This window comes from Pseudorca crassidens, chromosome 13 (genome assembly GCF_039906515.1).
Source record: "Pseudorca crassidens isolate mPseCra1 chromosome 13, mPseCra1.hap1, whole genome shotgun sequence".
Classification (NCBI taxonomy): domain Eukaryota; kingdom Metazoa; phylum Chordata; class Mammalia; order Artiodactyla; family Delphinidae; genus Pseudorca; species Pseudorca crassidens.
Window position 1 is genome coordinate 16036657 of NC_090308.1, and position 21499 is coordinate 16058155.

General features: G+C 37.3%; 1 protein-coding gene across 4 annotated transcripts in view; it reads right to left on the bottom strand.

The window, feature by feature from the left end:
• The window catches only part of TAB2 (TGF-beta activated kinase 1 (MAP3K7) binding protein 2), an 86701-nt gene that overhangs the window by 19871 nt on the left and 45331 nt on the right, over positions 1–21499 (bottom strand). For 3 of the 4 annotated variants that reach the window (XM_067701806.1, XM_067701805.1, XM_067701808.1), the window contains 2 exons: positions 18467–18657; positions 9382–10882 (listed from right to left, as the gene is read on the bottom strand). In XM_067701806.1, the coding sequence (XP_067557907.1) occupies positions 9382–10882; positions 18467–18568 (1603 nt within the window). In that variant the 5' untranslated portion in view covers positions 18569–18657. The remainder of the gene's footprint in view (positions 1–9381; positions 10883–18466; positions 18658–21499) is intronic. The other variant, XM_067701809.1, reaches the window with a different exon arrangement.

The following is a 21499-nucleotide window of genomic DNA, read 5'->3' on the forward strand; positions in this document are numbered from 1 at the left end:
GTACAAAATGCTATGCAGTCTTCTTCTTCTTCTTTTTTTTTTGCGGTACACGGGCCCCTCACTGTTGTGGTCTCTCCCGTGGCGGAGCACAGGCTCTGGACGTACAGGCTCAGCAGCCATGGCTCACGGGCCCAGCCGCTCCGCGGCATGTGGGATCTTCCCGGACCGGGGCATGAACCCGTGTCCCCTGCATCGGCAGGCGGACTCTCAACCACTGCGCCACTAGGGAAGCCCTATGCAGTCATTTTTAAAAGAAGCAGATCTGCAATGCCTGACATGGAATACTCTCAAAGAGATAAAAACAAAAACACTGATAAAGACGGAGAGTAAAATACTATGCTTCATTTGTATAAAAAAAGGTATAAATATACATATGCTTCATATACAATTTCAATTTCTAGAAGAACACAAAATGAACTGTTTGTGACCAGCTACTGGTTGTCTCCAGGGAGGGGAACTTTCCATCATAAACCCTTTTTGGTCTGTTTGCATTTAAAAAAAAAATCAAGTATATTTAGAAAAATGTTTTGGTGTAATCCCTATAGAATCCTAGCTGACTTCTTTGTAGAAGGTGACAAGCTGATTCTAAATTATATATGGAATAGCAGGAGACCTCAAAGAGCCAATCTAAAAACAGAACAAAGTAGAATTTACCTGCCCCAATTTCAAAACTTACTACAAAGTAACAATAATCAGTGTAGTAATGGCATAAGGATAGACATACAGATAATAAAAAAAAACCCTGAAAGTCCAGAAATAAACCCATGTGTTTACGGTCAACTCATTTTCTACAAAGGTCCCAAGACCATTCAATGGGAAAAGAAGAGTCTTTTCAACAAATGGTGCTGGACTGCTATATTTAAAATAGAGAACCAACAAGGACCTACTGTATAGCACAGGGAACTCTGTTCAATATTCTGTAACAACCTAAACAGGAAAAGAATTTGAAAAAGAGTAGATACCTTAGTATACCTATACCTATACCTATAGCTATACCTATAGCTGAGTCACTTCGCTGTGCACCTGAAACTAACACAACATTGTTAATCAACTCTACTCCAGTATAGAAAAGAAAAAGAAAAGGCCACCTGTGGTACAGGAGAGAACTTTGCAGCAATAACACAACAGCCCAAATGGTGATGGGACATCTGGACTGCCACATGCACAAGAATGAAACTGGACGCTTATCTCATACCATTACACAGAAATTAACTCAAAATAGATGAAAGACCAACATTTAAGCTCTAAAACAATAAAACTCTCAGGAGAAAACACAGGGGTAAATCCTGATGACCCTGGATTTGGCAAATGATTCTTAGATATGACAGCAAAAATATAAATAATGAAAGGAAAAAGATAACTTGGACTTCAGCAAAATTAACAACTTGTGCTTCAGGGACACTATCAAAGTGACAGGGTAACTCACAGAATGGGAGAAAATAGTTGCAAATCATATAAGGGACTTATATCTAGAATATACAGAGAACTCATACAACTCACTAATAAAAACAAATAACCCAATTAAAGAATAGGCAAAGGAAATAAACAGGCATTTCTCCAAAGAAAATATACAAATGGCCAGTGAGTACATGAAATGATCCTTGACATCATTAGCCATCAGAGAAATGTAAATCAAAACCACAATGAGATACCACTTTACAGCCACTAGGATGGCAAGAATCAAAGAAAAAAGCAGCTGTGGTGAAGGATGTGGAGAAATCAAAACCCTTGTACATTGTTGGTGGGAATACAAAATGGTGCAGCCACTGTGGAAAACAGTTCATTCCTCAAATGGCTAAACACAGAGCTACCACAGGACCCAACAATTCTACTCTTATGTGTATACCTACACATATGTGTATACATATGTCCACACAAAAACTTGTACACAGATGTTCACAGCAGCATTATTCACAATAGGCAAAAGCTGGAAACCACCTAAATGTCCATGAACTGATGAATGAATAAACAAAATGCAGTATATCTATACAATGGCATAATGGGCCATAAAAAGGAATGAAGTCCTAACACGTGTTACAAGGTGGATGAGCTTTTAAAACATTATGCTAGGTGAAAAAAGCTAGTCACAAAAGACTGCATATTATGTAGTTCCTCTTATATGAAATGTCCAGAATATGTAAGTCTACGGCGACAGAAGGTAGATTAGTGACTACTTAGGGCTGAGGGTGGAGGTGATGGGATAGGAGGTGACAGATAAAGGGTACGGAGCTTCTTTTTGAAGTGATGAAAATGTTCTAATATTGGTTGTGGTGATGGTTACACACATGTGACTATACTAAAAATCACTGACTTGTACACTGTAAATGACTGATGAACTTTATCTCAATAAATGTTAAAATAATGACTAAGACTTTTTTAAAGTAAATTAAAAGAATGAAATATTCGTACATGCTAAAATAAAATGATCTTAAGATGTTAAACAAAAAAAGTATATAATATATCCCCAAAGAGTATGTTTATGTTATACATACTGTAGAGTATGTACATATTATATAATGCCACATATATGTATTTATGTATACCCATATACATATATTGCATTCCCATTAAAAAAAAGTGTGTGAGACAGAGAGAGAGAGTAATTATAAAGGGAAGGAGGATCAAGAACTGCTAATGGAGATTACCTCTGATAATTGAACAGTGGGATGGCTGGGGGAAGGGACAGGTCAGGGGTCAAAAGGAGACATTTTTATTGTATCTTCCCTTTTTTGGGTTAAATTTCTTTTACCATATGGATATGTTATTTTCATTAATACTTGTAGAAAATTCAGTTTAACATAGGAAATAACTTGCTAGTAGGCAGAACTCTTCAGAAATGGAATGTGCTGCCTTAGGAGGCAATTTCTCCCTCAGAAAGCACGCAGTACACAATGGGTTTACGCTTGACAGGGGTCCTGCAGGACCAACTGCTGGATGGGTAAGTGGACTGGATAACGTTTGTTGCAGAGTTCTAGATGAAACAAGTCTCTTCCAGCCTTGAGATTCATTCCAAATTAAAAAGGTAGGTAGTCTTAAGACCAGGAAGAACCTACGAGAAGTAGGCCAGATTCGAAAGGAAAAAAATTCTTTAAGTGGTTTGAAGTCAAGCTTAACTACTGAGTTAATTTAATGTGACCTCAATGTCAACATAGTGAGTCAACGTTCGAAAAAAGGCATTTCCAATCAGCAGGTGAATCAGAGTCAAAGTGCAAATTTTAAAATTTAAATTAATTTCTAGTTCCTTTTGAAAAGAATATCTAGCCCCCTCAAGTTTTGTCATGATTAGCATTTTTATTAAATCTCATTAAATAGAAAGGTGTTGTGATTTGGAGGGAAGTACTGCTGAAAAAAATGACAAGGAGGGGCTTCCCTGGTGGCGCAGTGGTTGAGAGTCCGTCTGCTGATGCAGGGGACACGGGTTCGTGCCCCAGTCCGGGAAGATCCCACATGCCGCGGAGAGGCTGGTCCTGTGAGCCATGGCCGCTGAGCCTGCTCGTAACCGGAGCCTGTGCTCCGCAACAGGAGAGGCCACAACAGTGACAGGCCCGCGTACAGAAAAAAAAAAAAAAAAGACAAGGAATGTGAAAGTCCAAGAAGCTAATTTCCTCTCATACATTTTCTTATTTGTATTTCTATTTTAGGTTTAAAGTCATAGTTGCTGTTTGACAATGTAATGGGACCATAAATATAACTGGAAGAAAAAGTATTAAAGTATCATTAAAAATGTTTATTACTTTAGCTAGATCAATGCCATAGATGCTTTCTGTAGCAATAATGGAGAAGATGAAATCATTTTTGGCAGCAATGTTAGTCTGGTAAGAGCCTCTGGCAACTGTAACAAAACACAGACCACAGGCCACTGCCCCCAATCCCCTACCATGAAAACTGGTTTGAATGAGTGGAGCATTTGTTCTCCACACCTATAGAAGTTTCCAGTGTTACAAAAAGCAAACTTCTATGAATGCGGGGAGGACACCAGAAAGTCTCAGAAGACAGTGAATGATTAAGGACTAAAGTATAATTTACTTCCTTTACAGGGGGTGATGGTGATAGACTTGGTGCTGAGATGAGCAGGGTCCCGAAAGAAGTTTCATTAACTGTCCTCTTTTTTCATTCTATAGCAGAGGGCGTATGAAACAATAGATCTTTAAAAAGAAATTCTCATTTTTGAAATTTTTATTGTAGTATATTTATATTTCAAATGTTAAATGATAAATAAATGAAAAATAATGCGTTTTGTTTACCACATTTATTTAGGCACGTTCTCGCCTCAATTTGAGAAAAGTATTTTCCCATGATTCTAGTACCTGGCTTAACTTGCTCTTCTACTCTGAAACAGTATGATTCAGGAGCTTTAGAAAGATCAATTTCACTGCAGGAGGCAGGGATATTTCTTTTCTCTTTATTACCCACACCACACAAATTAGCGTTCAGAAAAGATCCTTACTTAAAGATCAGTATTATTTGGGTCACCTCATTTAGTACTGTGTAAACTGTAAAGCATTACACATGTATAAGTTAACATCGCAAGAGATGCATTTTGCTGGAAAGAACAGTCCTTTGATTTGACTAGAACCAAGTCAATGAAACACTAGATCAAGATTTTGGCACTGGATGATACAGAAATCTTGGTCAACACCAGTTCCACGTTAAACAGAGGGAAATGAGATAAGAGGTTGCAGAACAGCACCCACCCCAGTACCGTGTGCACATGCAGATAACACAAGGGTACACAGCCATACGAATGTTAGGAAATTCCTTACATAGGTAGGTACGCTTAAAGAAAGTGATCATGGTTGTTATAGCTGTTTGGAGGTTGTTCAGTAAAGAGAAATAATTTGAGTGGCCCATTCTGGGGAAACCTGTTTTTTTTTTGTAGCCTTTGAGCTCTCAAAACAGATCCCTTATTCATTAGCAAAGCTTTTTTTACCTTCAGGTGTCTTTATAAGGTCTTCCGGGACTTCCCTGGTGGTCCAGTGGTTAAGACCCTGCTTCCACGGCAGGGGGCACGGGTTCGATCCCTGGTCGGGAAACTAAGATCCCGCATGCCACGCAGTGCGGCCAAAAATAAAAGAAAAAAATAAAAAGGTGCTTCCTACATCTACCAAGGTTATTACTTTATTGTTTCAAGTTATTTCAAATTATAGCTATATATTATCTATATTGTGATTTCTTTTGTGATAGCTGCCTGTTTTTATTTATTTTTATTGAGTGATCTTCTAGTTCCATGCTTCTCAAACTGAGGCATACACAGCCCCTACAGTGGTGCACCAGGGGTTATATGAAGGTACAAGATAAACCTGAAGCATCTTTCCAGAGGGTTTATTTTGAAAATCTGGAAAGACAGTGCCATGGGCTCTGTTAACTGCCTACGTGAGAGTCCTGACGCTGCTACTTGTCCTTTGGCTAGGTATTTAACCTATCTGTTCCTAAGTATTTTAAGCTGAAAACAGGAATACTACTAGTGCCTATTTTATAGTTGGTTGTGAGAAATAAATGGGCTTTCAGAACAATGCCTAGCACATTATAAGCTTTCAGCAGGTATTAGCTGTTATATATCTTAATATTAGATTATTCATTTCCCCGTTGAGCAAATATAAGCAATGATGGAGAGACAGGAAATGCTGGGGGGTGGATTCAGATAGGGAGATCAGGGATAGTCTCATTGAAAAGGTAGACTTCTGAGTAAAGACTTGAAGGGAGTGAGGGAGTTAACTGTGGAGTCAGGGAGAAGAGAATTTCAGACAGAGGGAATAGCAAGTTCAAAGGCTCTAAGGTATGCCTTCTATGTTTAAAGAATAGTAGCATGAAGGCCACCAGGGCTGGAACAGAGTGAGTGAGGTGGTAACTAAAAGGAAAAGAGATGGGGGAGAGGCAGTGGATGGCTGAATGAAATAGGTAGTGATCATGTGCAGAGGAGTCATATGATCTGACTTATGTTTTAAAACTGTATCCCAGTGGATGCTGAGTTAAAACAAGACCGTAAGTAGGCAAGGGTGAAAGCAGGTAGGCTACTGCAATAATTCATAAGAGATGACAGTAGCTCAGGCCAGAGTGGTGACAATGAACGGGGGTGGTAAGAAAAAAGAATTCTTGATATACTTTGAAGGTTAGAGTTGACAGGATTTATCGTCAAATTAGATGTGAAATATGAAAGAAGGAAGGAGTCAGTGGTATTTCTGAAGTTTCTGGCCTGATTAAGCTGCCATTAATGGAGATAGGAAGAGTAAGTTCGGGGCAATGTCAGAAGCTGTTTCAGACAGAGTAAACTTGGGATGCCTAGTAAACATTCAAATGGAGATGTTAAGTAGGCAGTTAATTAAACTGCTTGAAATTCAGGAAATAAGTCCAGGTTAGAGTTACAAATTTGGGAGCTATTAGCATAGAATAATATTTAAAGTTATGAGGCTGGCTGAGATCATCTAGGGAATGGTAAGGACAGAAAAGAGAGAAGGCCCAAGGATTGAACTCTGAGGCTTTGATCTCACTTCTTTGAACAAAGAAGTGGAAGAACAAAGAAGTGAAAGGTCAGAGAGATGAGGGAGAACCACCAAAGAATAAAAGGAGAGGTGGAATCCTAGTGTATTATCCTATAGTAAGTCAAATGAACAAAATGTTTCACAGAGAAGAAGGTGCTTGACAGCCGCAAAGGCTACTGATACAGATCAAGGAAGACAAGGGCTGAAAGACCACTGGGTTTAGTAACGATGCTGTCACTGATGACCTTGACAGGAGCAGTTGTGGCTGACTGCAGTGGGAAAAATCCTGACTAGAGAAGGGTCGAGAGAGAATGGGAGAGAAGTTGGAGTTAGCACATTTAAGCAATACTTTATTTTCACACTCCAGTTAGTATACAAATATCTCACATCTACTTTAAACAAAAATTCCCCTTATCGAGTTATCTTCATAAAATAAATTACTCTCTGGGGGTGGTGGTGGGAGGAGGAGAGACACAGGTGAGGGAGATTAAGAGGTATAAACTTTTGGTTATGAAATTCTGAGTCACAAGCATAAAATGTACAGCATGGGGAATATAGTCAATAATTATGTAATATTTTTGTATGGTGACAGATGACAACTAATCATCGTGATCACTTTGAAATGTACAGAAATATTGAGTCACTATGATGTGTACCAGGAACTAATACAGTGTTGTAGGTCAATTATACTTCAAAAACAAACAAAGAGACATCAGATTTGTGGCTATCAGAGGTGGGGGGGGGGCGGAATTAGATGAAAGCAGTCAAAAGGTACAAACTTCTAGTTATAAGATAAATAAATACTAGGAATGTAATGCACAACACAGTAAAGATAATTAACACTGTTGTACGTTGTAAATGAAAGCTGTTAGGAACAAATCCTAAGAGGGACTTCCCTGGTGTTCCAGTGGTTAAGAATCCGCCTTACAATGCAGGGGATGTGGGTTCGATCCCTGATCGGGGAACTAGGATCCCACATGCCGCGGGGCCACTAAGCCCACGTGCCTTAACTACAGAGCCCATGCGCTCTGGAGCCTGCGCACCACAACTACTGAGCTCACCTGCTATAACTACTAAGCCTGTGTGGTATGGAGCCTGCCGGCCACAACTAGAGAGAAGCCTGCACGCTGCAACAAAGAGCCCAGGCGCCACAAAGAAAGATCTCGCGTGCCGCAACTAAGACACGATGCAGCCAAAAAAATAAATATTAAAAAAAAAATTTTAAAAAAGAGAATAAATCCTAAGAGTTCTCAGTCAGAAGGAAAACATTTTAAAAATCTACTTCTTTAATATTGTATCTATATGAGATGATGGATGTTCAGTAAACCTACTGTGGTAATCATTTCATGATGTACATATGTAAATCAAATTATTATGTTGTACACCTTAAGCTTATACAACGCTATATGTCAATTGTATATCAATAAAACTGGAAGAAAAAAATTACTCTCCATTTAAGAATCAGTAACTATCCAAACACAGCAAATCTACTATTTTGTTGGAAGGAGAGGAGAAGAAAGGACTTTGAGGGAAGAACAGGAATTAAGTATCAGTGGAAAAAAATACTGTTATATTAAAAATAATTTACTGCCAAAACTAAACAAAAATGGTTCCAGTTTAGTCACAGATATATGGAAAATAAAGTCTCAGCACAATTTCTAGTGAAATCAGAATCACCCATGGAGCTTTAAAACACACATGGGCACCCATGCACACGTGCACCCAGGCTTCACCATTAAGAAGCTCTAATTGAGCAAGTGTGGACTGAATCTGGGCATTTTTATGTTTTGAAAGCTTCGTAGGTGATTACAGAATTTGAAAGCACCACAGCCTAGCTTGGGTTGTGAATCACTAGAATATAATTGTTTAAAACATAAAATAAACCAAAACAATCAGGCTCCTCTAAGAAACTCAGCAGTAAAATCACTACTTTTAGAAATTCTAAAAACGACAAGTGGTACTAATAGTAGTAGGAGGCTACATGCTGCATGGGGGTGATACAGTATTTTCCAATCTATAATACTTGGAACAATTCATTGGCGATATAAGGATGACTGAGATACATCCTTACTCTAAAGGACTCCAGCTAATTTACAAAACCTGAGTCAATAGTCAAGACAAACATCCTCTCCTTTTTTATCTGAATGAATTTAACAGTTTCCTACGGAAGATTAAATAACTTAAGGGGTCAGATAAAATGTGATATGATAGAAATTATCTCTAATTGAATTAATATAGATATAATTTAGTATTACACCAATATTAACTAGCCTGTTCCAGAAAAGGACAATCAAGTGAGATAGATTTAAAACTAATGTTTTCATTCACAATTCCGAACAAAGAGAAAGGTTGCACTAACTGATGTTTAAGGGAGACTGAAAGAAATAAGTACCAGGAACAGGATTCAAATTTCTCTTTGAGTTATTCAAGAATTCACAGCAATTTAAATTTTGTTATAAAATAAGACAAGTAATGTTGTATTAGAAAAATGAAGAACAGAGAATTCTTCTGGTCAAAGAAGGCAGATTTACTATATTAGTTCACTAATCTCTTATTAAAATGTTTTTATGAATTTTTATTTGAAGAAAATTTAAGGGGAAAATCTGCATCACTACAGGTGACAGAGTTACTGAAAAGAAAGTTTTATGAACGTTAAGAAAACAGACAAATCAAGAGTTGATTATTCTGAAGATCTGATAAGGCTACCATTCAAGCTTCAAGTTATAAGATAAAACTGATATTCAAAATTTATATGAACACTCTCAAAGGTTCTTAAGATAGTATTATTTCAGGCAACATTTAAAAGATAAAATAATGGTGATATCCACTTCTGCAGTGAAATCAAATGTACACCAATTAAGCCCAGAATGGAAAATGATCCCATTGCCAATATTATTATTACCTTGTGTGTAGGCAGCATCATCAGATCCCATACTCAACTTCCGTGCTTCACTTATTCTATCCACATGTGCTAAAGCAGGGTCCGTGAGGTGCTGAATATTCTCTGTTTCTACATAATGATCAGGATGGTTCAGCAGATTTGTAAGTTCAAAGGTAGGGGACACCACCCCTGGTGAAACTGCAGGGGGTTTATTGGGAGAAACGGTAATTTTGAAAGTATATTTTGTATTGGGTTGAGTGACCACCACTCGAGGAGAAGTTGCAGAGTTATTGCCTATTGCTCGACTTTTGGGAGGGTGGTGATGAATAAAGGCAGGCCCCATGCTCACTTGCCCGGACATGTTCCTGGAGGCAGCAGATGCTCCAGAGTTTGTGGATATGAAGAGAGTGGGCTGATTCCGCATGACCTGCTCATCTCCTGTGGTGGCATTAGCTGAAATATAGACCTTAGGTTGACTACGGGACATCACCTCATCGGTATTTGGGGGACTGGCAGCTATGTAAACAGTGGGTTGATTTCTGTTTAAGGTCTGGCTGTTAACCGAAGAGGAACTGCTGGAGGTTCGAGGTCCAGAAGAACGCAGTTTCGAAGAACTGCTTCTTTGCGGGGGTTCAAGTTTGATTTCAATCTGGTTTTTCCGAGGTCCTGTTGAAATATTCTGAATGTTATATTGGCTATGGGCAGAAGACTGTGAGCTACCAGACGAATGAATTGTTGGTGGCTGTGGAGTAGTAGGTGAACTGATGGGCATGTAGACGTGAGAGGTCTGGTGGCCTTGCTGATTTGGCTGCTGGGCTGAGGTATGTGGCAGAGGATTAGATGCAGGATATGTAGTCCAGGGACCAGGTTGTGAAGGTTGATAAACTTGTTGAGGGTTCATGGGATTAAACTGAGATACCCAGCCAGAATGCTGTTGTGTCTGTCGAGTTGTACCACTAGGAGTTGTAATGTAGGGCCTAATATAGATAGAATTTCCCTGTGGACTGTTAAGTACAGGTGGAGGTACACCATGTATGTGCAAAGATGTAGGAGTATTACGACCAGTCTGGATATTTGGGGCTAAAGTTACCATAATGGGATTAAATCTTGGAGTTTGTTGAGAAAGGTTAGATGTTCCTTTGCTGCCTAAGTGAAATCCAAGATGTGGTGCTGAATTTGAAGCACCAGATGTACTGGACATTCCAAAAACATTAAAGCCTTGAGGAACTTGAGCTGGTGCTGTCTGTGGCTCCTGCTGAAATAGTTCATTATTGGACTGACCACCTTGAAGTTGTCCATCACTAATGCTGTGCGTTAGAGTCCTACTTCCATTCATTCTATTTCCTTCTCTTCCATGGTGGTAAACATTCTGTGACTGCAAGTCCAAGTTGAGAGAAGTCATGTGATTGCGTAGACCAGAAATTCCAGAATCATCCGAAAAATTCAAGTCTCCTTCACCGTAAAGATACCTTGTACTCTCCTGAGAGAGAACTGCACAGCAGGCATCCAGGTTATTATTATTCTATAAGACGAAATAAAAACAGCTTGTGTTAACAACCAGAAGCCAATGCATATACTCTCATCACTACTTAAATATTACACGATTAACAAGAGATTATTTAATACAATTATAACAGATACACTTGAGCTCTTTTACTTGAGAAGAACTAGTATTTATGCAAATAGTTGAATTAAAAATCCTCACTACTAATGTAATGGAAAAGTTCTCTAACTAGCAATAGCTAAAAGTGAACAAAGTCAGTATTCTGTTTTAGGAGTTATTTTATAGTAAAATGGATTCATGCAAATATAGTAAAATTACAACTTAATTAAAAATGCAGTTTGAATTTTGAACAAAATATAAGCATTCAACTTAAGCATATAATATTGTATAATTAATATTTTGCATATTCATGTGCTATGTAATTCTTTTAAACCAATGACCTTTTAAAAACTATTATTTGTGGTATTTAAATTAAAAAGTTCTAAGATTCATAACAAAGGCATTACAATTCCTTATGTGCTTCCTCTTGTGTTAAAAACAAACAAGCCACATACATATACATATGTAAGATCAAGGTAGCCTCCAGAGTAACTGAGATCACATCTTTGCCTTTAGATAGCATCATATAATTCTACTCCAGAGAAATGAAAAACAAAACAAAACAAAAAAACAATTAGACTGTTTCTAAAGAATTCTCAAAAGAAACTACTTATAAATTATCCATAAAAATATTTACTGAACACCTACGATATGTACGTCATTCTGTTTGAGACTGTGGAAGACTCAAATGATGTATAAAACCAGACTTTTCCCTAGAAGAGCTTGCAACTCAATTAGGGAGACAAACCATGGATTTATGAAAAGGTAACATTATTAAAACATGAATATATGTCAAATAATAAGTGGTATTGAAGTTCAACAGAGAGTTAATACCGTAGGCTACTGCAGAAAGGACTGTGTTAATGAGGGAGGTATAATCTCATGGGTTTCACAGTATATGTAGGACTTGGATAGGAAAAAAGGCATTCCTGGTGAAGGGAATGGCATGCCTAAAGACAGACATAAATGTGATAGTAAGGAAGAGTATGTTCTAAACAAGGTGACTGGAGCAGATCTGGCTGGAGTTAAAGGTTTGTATTGGAAATTTTGTGGAACAAATTGTTAGAAAAGCAGATTGGGGTTAAATAATTGGGGCTTGTTAAAAATGAGTTATACTAGAGTTTGGGCTTTAATACAGGCAATGGGGAGAGCCACTGAACATTCATTAACAGAGAAGTGAAGACACAAAGGGTGTTTGCGGAAGATAAAGAACTCCACTGATACTTAAGATGAAGAGGAAAGGAAAACTTTTTGCCAAGAAGATCGGTTAGAAGATATGAAATAATGACTGATGGTGGAAACAAATTATGAAAGACTACAAATAAACAGTCAACACAATTTGGCTATAAGGGAGAAAGAGAATTCAAAGACAGCTGGAAGACAAAGAGCCTGACAGAAAGGGGACAGTTTTAGACATAAAGAGGATGAATATAGCCAAGTTAAAATGTCTACAGGTGGTTTGACATGAGATAAAATCTTATTAGAGAAAATGGAACTAAAAGGCATCTCGAAGTCTTGTTAAGAAATGGTAGTCCACAGTTTGACCAGATAATACGAAAGAAAAGATTAGTGAGCAACGTTTGACTTTTTTTCTTCCCCAAACGAACACTTCAAATCTCTCATGCTATAAAAATCCTTTTATCCTACACATAACTCTGAATTGATATATACTAGTTTTTCAAAGAAAATTTAAAAATTCATCACAATCTTTATCAATTGATTACTCCTTATCATAGTTAGACCTTATCTTTTGCCAAACCTAACTGATGCTTTTTGCTTCAAGCTAAGTTTATTGCTATTCTTTTTTTTTTTTTTAGTTTATTGCTATTCTTAGTAAATTCTTCTCCCTCCTAAGTCAAAGCTCACAAAGACCTCTTCTTCTCATCTCCTTTGCCGACATTCCCAAATTAAAATGTATATTCCCTACTAAATCCAATCCCACACTTCCTTTTTAAAAGCTGATACTCCCATTTAAAAAGTCTTCTTCTCTAATTCTCTTGAGCTCTCAAAAATCCTTTCAATTCTTTATAATCTCTCATTATTTAATATGTCCTAGTCCCAGCTATGCCATAACTCACGTGCCCTTAGGTTTTTTACTCTCTACAGACATTAGTTTCTTATCAGCAAAACATAAAAGAACTTACAGGGATTTTACAAGGCTACAATAGGATAAAAGGAAACGTACCTTTTATTAAACATTTTATTTTGGAAAATTTTAAACACATATGAAAATAGTAAATATGACAAACTCTCCTATATGCATCATGCATCTTTTAAAATATCAATATATGGCAAATCTTTCTTCATCAAATGTGTAAGCCCCAGCTGCTCCCTTCATCAAGCTAGATCAAGCCTGACATTATTTAATTTCCATCTGTAAATATTTCAGTATGTATCTTAAAACATAACCACAGTGCCATTATCATACCCTAAAATAATCAACACTTAAGATCGCATAATATCCAAATAGTGTTAAAGCCCCTTGATTGTCTCATAAGTATCTTTTTAGTTAGTTTAAATCAGGATCTAAGCAAGGTCCACATATTTCATTTGGTTGATATGCCTCTTAGATTTCTTATAATAATAATTAATCCTCCGCTCTTTCTCAAATTTTCTAAGCCATTTGTTTTTTGAAAAATGATCATTTGTCCAGCAGATTTCCCATCTGGATTAGCTGATTGCACCCTGTGGTATCAATATTTTCTGTATTTCACTGTGAACTAGAAGGTACAACTAGAGGTATGCGCAGGTTCATGTACAAATTGTTAGCAAGACCCTGTATGGGCTTTATTTCATAGTGTATCACACAGGAGGCACAATAATATATCTGCCTGTCTTTTTGTGATCTTAAGGCTGATTGGTAGGTTCTGATGTTGTCACAGCTTGATCCAGCTAATGATTTTTGTGTGTGTGTGTGTGTGTGTGTGTGTGTGTGGTATGCGGGCCTCTCACTGTTGTGTCCTCTCTCGTTGTGGAGCACAGGCTCCGGACGCACAGGCTCAGCGGCCATGGCTCACAGGCCCAGCCGCTCCGCGGCATGTGGAATCCTCCCGGACCGGGGCACGAACCCATGTCCCCTGCATCAGCAGGCGGACTCTCAACTACTGCGCCACCAGGGAAGCGCCAGCTAATGATTTTTATCAGCCAATGATAATCACTGTTTAGAAACTTTATCTCATTAGGGGTTGCAAAATGGTGCTCTTGGTGATATTCCAAATATAAGATTCCTTTCTCATGTATTAGCTGCAATTCTTCCTCATAGAACTTGATCTCTTTAACTATTTACTTACTCTTTGCACAGAAGAGGCAGGATAAATAAGTTCTCTTTACTGGCTTTTAGAATAATGAATTGGTGCCCTAGCAACTTCCAAAGGTGACACTTATTTTCAGTATCATTATAAACTCCTGTATCTTTAACATTTTGATATGTGTCAACTGATTGTGGTCATTATATCCTATCTTCAGCCTAGTGGGAATGACTCCAAGTTGGCTCCTGTGTACATATGACACGAGCCCATTAGTCTTTCATAGCTTCCTTGCTTTCTAATATGACAAGATGTCTAAGATCATCTTGTACACATCTTATCCCAGACCTGGGACCAGCTGTTTCTCAAAGAAGCCCTGGCTACTTTTAGTGGGAAACTGTATAGGACTCCCTTTAAGTGTATCAAAAGAGATGGGATGAGTTTTTAAAAGGTTGAAAAATCACTGCTTTTTTATATATATACAAATGTGCATTCTTTTCAAAACCACAAAAGAGTCTGAATCATTATTTTCAGTTCATCTTTCATTTTTCTCCAAGCTTCTTGCACAGAGACATTACAGATAATATCAAAGTATACACTATAATCATCCTTCTCAAACTCTGATTCATTCACTCTTTCAACCGATATTTACTGAGCATCCCAGTAGGATGTAGAAAGGAATATAATCGCTGCTCTTAAGGATCTCACAGTCCAGTGGAGGAGATTAATGTGTATGCAAATAAATATAATGTACAATGGTAGGTGTTTTAATAGAAATATGAATAAGGATTATGGGTGGAGAGCACCTGAGAAGGCTTCAATTAAGGATATGGTAAGTAACACAACATATTACTTTGAAAAGAAATAGCAATTTTTATTTATTTATTTATTTATTTTTGCGGTACGCGGGCCTCTCACTGTTGTGGCCTCTCCCGTTGCGGAGCACAGGCTCCGGATGCGCAGGCTCAGCGGCCATGGCTCACGGGCCCAGCCGCTCCGTGGCATGCAGGATCTTCCCGGACTGGGGCACGAACCCGTGTCCCCTGCATCGGCAGGCGGACTCTCAACCACTGCGCCACCAGGGAAGACCAAGAAATAGCAATTTTAAACTTACAGATTTAATCGTCATATTAAAAGAATTAAAAACTAGTGAAAATTTCAGTTAAAAAAATTAAAGTGTCAACTATGCAATATTTTTACACTATTCTAAGTTATGATTTAATTACCAAATTTTAAAGATATGAATTACATCCACTGATAACATAGCTATCTTAGAGAATCCACAGCACAAGGAAATGATGTGAGTAGTTCCAAAAAGAGGGGGCTGAACAGTAAACAAAGTCAGGAAGAGAACAGAGGATAGATATTTCTGTTCTCCTCCTAAGAACATGTATACAAAGTGGTAGTGTGACATGATTCTTTAGCTACTAATTTTCAATATTCTATATACTTTTTTTTTTTATCTAGAAAAGTTCTGAACCAGTATCTTATAGGGAGGATCCCTCCAGAGAAAAGACAGCCTACCCAACTGAGAAAGGGAGAGTGGCTCTCAAAAGAAAGGCTGTCACCAAATAAGAGGTGTTTATACTACATTTAGAGGTAGCTTATTTGCCGTTACAGTTTAAAAGTAACTCTAAATTTGGGAAAACTTACACCTTAGTTGTATCCCCAGAGGAGCCCTCCCCATTCCTTGCTTGTCACATTTGTGTTATATCAGCTAAAAGGGACATTATTCGAATGATTAGCAACTCAATTTAAAGCGAGTTGGGTGTTGGGAAGCATGCCATACGGAGGTTTGTGTTTGTAAAACCAGATTAACACAGTGAAAGTTGATACTACTGGGGGCCCAAAAGAAATTCTAAATCATCTATTTTCTATTTTTTGGTAAAGTTGAAAACATGTTTACTTATTTTATTTTTTAAAAAACTAGGTAATTCATTTACAAAGATCAAAACAATATTAAAAGATACACGCTGAGAAGTCTCACTCCCATCTGGCCTGTTCCTCCTTGCCCACCATGGGTAACCATCTTTTATTAACTTTGTTTTTAATCCTTCCAGTATTTCCTCATGCAAACAGGGGCAGACGTACATACATGTGAATATTTATTTATAGATGTATTTACATACATCTATATATACTGCTCTACATTTTTTTTTTAACTTAATATATCCTGAAGATCATACTGTAAGAGTTTCTCTCTCCTCCCTCCCTCCCCACCCCCTCCATGTTCTGGACAGTTCTTCCAGTAGCAAATCTTATACAGTCTTATTGAAGAACCTATATATAATATTTTTGTAGTTTTCAATGATTCACTGAACATTCTCAGTATAGTCTTATCAGAAAATGCTATTTGAAAAATTAGGAAGAGGTACCTGAGTTCTAGGGGAAGATACCTTCCCCTATCTCTGCTTCTTTCCATACTTTCTTTAGCTTCTGACTCCATTTTTATTACCCTTTTTTCCTCTTTCATTTCGCTGCACATCCGATATCAACAAATATGGACTATTGATTCATTCACCAAATATTCATTATGGGCCTTCCACTATTATTACTGTTATTCGTATTGGTTGCTAACATTTATTGAGCACTCATTATGAATCAGGTATCCTTAGTTGCTTTCCTGCATTATCACATTTAACTCTCTGTGAACTTTCTTTATTCCCATTGTACCCCTGAGGAAAATGGGGGTCAGAGAGGTTAATTCAATTGCTGCTAATAACTGTCAAATCTTGAACTCAAGTCTCTATCAGGAAAATATAGACTATTTGTTATTATTTAAATTTTTAAATTTATTTCCCCCTAGCTTTAACTGAGGTATGATTGATAAATAAAAATTGTATATATTTTGGTTGTACATGATGTTTTTTAAAGGTATACAATGTGATGATTTAATATACATATACATTGTGCAATGGTTACTACAATTAACACATCCACCACTTCACATAGTCAACTCTTCATTCCTTCCTTCCTCCATCCATCCCCCAACTCTCCCACCCTGGCTTCTTTCTTTCTTTTTTGGTGGTAAGCATACTTAAGATCTGTTCTCTTAGCAAATTTCAAATATACAATACAGTATTATTAACTCAAAACATATGCTCTTAAACAATATACCACAGAAAGAGCCAGACGTGTTTGGAGAATTCCAATCAGTTGAGGATGATTATAGCATAGGGTGTGAGGGAGGAGGGACTGGGTAAGAGATCATGCTGCAGAAGAAGGCACGATTTTAGATCACAGACCTAGTATGTCCTAGTCAAGATATATAAACTTTACTCTGAAGGGTATGGGGAACAACCATGAGGTTTTTAAACAGGTAAATATGATAAAACCTGCATTTAAAAAGACATTTCTAGCAGAAGTGAGGAGGATAGATAGGAGCGACCAAAGCTGGGTTAGACTAAAGGTGGGTAGACCAATTAAATGTACAGATAAAAAGATGATAGGGTGTGAACAAAATGTAGTCACTTGATATCAAGTACAGATATTGAGCCTTTAAAGTTTCATATAATTTCAAACTTTAAAAATCATTCATCAAGAATAAATATGTCTGAAACCAAATCACTTTTTTATATCTCCATTTTAACAAGCTGAAAAATAGTTCTTGATAGAAAGGTTTCCAGTTTAATCAAATGAGAAGGTACACTATCACTAACTATTTAGAATTACGGATTTCTAAAATTGTACGTACTAAGAAAAATGTAAAAATTTATTAGATAGTGGTATTAATTGGAAAACTTAAAAATAAACATTTTTCTTCTTTAGAATTGGGACTTCAGGCATTGTCTAGTCAAATTTCCTCATTTTACAAATAAGAAAACTAAAGTACAAAAGAAGGCATATTACTTGTCAAATATGTTTAGGGTGCCCATTTAGGATTAGATCTCAAGTTTCCTGATTCCTTATTTAATGATTTTCTCACTTTCATATGAAGACCTGGAATTTTTAAAAGTTCTGGCAAAATGGGGAAAGGGGGGAGTGAAGCAAGCTCATAGTAAGTGTGGACCATGTATCAATGCTTTATATTGAGATCTCATTTAATCCTCACATCTACTTTACAAGGTAGGTATGATCCATATGACAGATGGGGTACAGAGAGCCTAACAACTTGCTAAAGGCCACATGACTATCAGACACTAAAGCTCATCTCTCCATCATAGTACACTAATGCCAAAGAAGATAAAAGAGTTTTCTTTCAGTGTTTAAAAAAATACCAAGTTTGTATTAATAAATTCAGAAATCATTGAACACTGACCTGTAACATGCACCTGGATACAACAACTTCAGGTACTTCAGGGAATTTTTGTCGCAGGTCATGTAAAACCTGAAAATCAATTTGGTGGCTTCCTTGGGCCATTCGTATATTGCCTGATCAGGACTATTTGTACAGTAGGCAATTCTAGGCCTTAGTGGAAACAGTACTCATCTCTTCTGTCCAAGCATTTTCTGTGAAAGAAAGAAAAAAAACTTTAATGAGAACTGTTATAGAATGAATATTGTTGTGGATTTAAAATTTCAATACAAAAGGGTATGTGCTTTAGTACCTAACATTTAATATAAACTATAAAAATATTATTTAGTCCTATAATGCTTCCCATATAGTTATACTGTCTTGTCAGTTTATAACTACTGGTGGCAAACTCTAAAATGTTCTAATTCCTATGTATTTGTATGCTTTATAATGGCTGTGCCAAAAGGCATTCAAATAAGAAACTGTCAAGGTTGTTTTAAAATGGAAAACTGAGTAACTTTACTGATTTTTTTCTTAATGATCAGAGGACAGTCTAAGGTAAGTAATCTTGTTTATTCTACTTAAAATTTTTAAAGTTTGGATCCTGAAAAAGCTTGGTCCTACAAATAGCTTTGCCTGCTTTGTCTAAACCTGATCTGTGAATCAAAACATTTGATATTTTGCCTTAATTTTCAGATATACTTAATCTTTAAATGTGTAATCAATTCATTCTCAGGGCCTTAGCAGCATTTTATTCCCTCTGTTTCTATAAAATCAGTATTTTAAAAATGCTAATGCTTGGGCCCCAACCCCAGAGGTTCTGATTTAATTGGCTGGGAGCAGCATGAGCGTGTGGATATTTAAAAGCTCCCCGAGTGATTCTAACGTATGGCCCAAGTTGAGAATTACCTAACTTATTTATATTCCTAATATTCCTAATGTAAACCGTGCTTAATCTTGAAAGCCTCTTTGGGATATAAATAGTATAAAGTATATTAAACCTAAATAACATATTAAAATATTTAAAATCATTCCATTTGCATAATAATTAAAATACATTTCATTTTAGTATAAATTTGACAATACGACAATCTCTTTAAAACAAATTTCTTATCTGTAGCATTTCTCTTTTCCATAAGCTTAAATACAAGTCTGTAAACTCTATGAATATAGGAATTACGTCTCTTTTGTCCATTATTACACACCTAGTGCTTTGTAGACAGTTTTCAGCATAACAGTAGATATTAAAACACTTTTGAGTAAATTTAGTTATGACAGGCCTCCCGAATCCTCAACACAATAAAAGCTCATTGAGATATCATGTTTGGTAAAGACTCTCAAGCTTTTTATTATCATTTGGTTAATTCTTCCTTAATTCTTTTGTCTGTGTGACTTTAGCTTAGTTACATCTCATAGGTAAAAGCACTGCCAAACCAAGTTATCTGCATTACACATTTCTCAAATCTATTTCTAAAACACACACACACACACACACACACATACACACAATTTTTAGCACTCAATGTAGTGTTTCTAGAAAAGGGTTGCAGGAGAAAAGAAAAGTACTGGAAATTAGTAAAGATATTTAAACATAACAATAAAGGGCGATAAACAGGCTACAGTACTGCTCATCTTGAGAAAGCCTCCTTGACTTCACTCCAGCTATCAGCTCATTTATCTGCCCATTCCCTCTTTTGGGCTAAACTCCTTGAAAGGGTGGTTTATACTTTGTCTTCATTTCCTTCCTCTTATCACTTTTAAATCCACCCCAGTCAGGTTTTCATAGTTTTTCTCCACTGAAACTACACTTATCAAAGCTGTCCTGGATCTTCAGGTTGTCAAACTTAACAGTCACTCCTCAGGCCTCATCTCACCAGACCTCTCTGTAGTCAACCACTCCCTCATTCTTTAAACAATTTCTTCACTTGGCCTCTGAGATTTATACTCTTCTGGATTTCCTCCTACCCACTAGCAGCTCCTTCTCAGTTTCCTTTGTCAGATCCTCTTCCCTTTCGGAACATCTAAATGTTGGTGAGTTATGGAGTTCAGATCTAGGGTTTCTTTTCAATTACACCTACATTCCTCTTCAAGGTAATCTCATCCAAACACACTACTTTAAAGAGAGGCTTTGCGAATCTGTATGTCCAACACCAAGGGAGCTCTCTCTCCCTTGAGTTCCAGACTAATATAACCAGCTGCCTGCCTCACATATCCTTTTGGATATCTAAAATTCACTTCAAACTTACTATGTCCATAATTGAACTCTCAATTTTCCCCCATCCAAACCAAACCTTTCCCAGTCTCTTTCATCTCCGTATATGGTACCACCAATCATTCAGTTGTTCCTTCTCACATGCCATATCTAATCCATTATAAAGTTTGGTTGGTTGTTATCTGCAAAAGAATATTCTGAATCTGACCACTTCTCCCCACCTCTATTACCGCTCTTGTCCAAGCTGCCATCATAGTTCACCTAGACTACTACTGCGAAGGTCTCCTAACTGGTCTCCTCCCTGCCTTAACTCTTTGCTCTACCCCCACCTCCCACTCTATTGAACAGAGTGATCTTTGTGAAAAGTAAATCAGAACAATCATTTCCCCAGCACAAAATCCTAAACAAGGCCCCTGGCTAACTACCACCCCTGGGGCTTTGTCTCCTACCACCATCTTTATTCCCTCAGTTCCAAACTAAGTTCCCTCATACTGGTTACTTTCCAAAGAGAAGCCAATCTCATTCCTCCCTTAGGACTTTTAGACTCCTTGCTCCTTCTGCCTGGAACACTTTTCACTCAGATACTTGCATGGCTTTCTCTCTTACTTCATTAACATATCTGATCAAATGTCACTTCCTCAGAGACTGCTTCCTTGACCAATCTATCTAAAATAATGCCACACTTGTTTCCCTTCCCTCCCTATCACATCCTCATACCTTGCTTTTACTTCATAGCATTTATCAATATCTGACATACCTACCTACCCACCTGCCTATCCCTAAAGCGTTAGCTCCACAGGATTACGAACTTTGAAGTTCACTGCTGTATCCCCAGGATCTAAGTC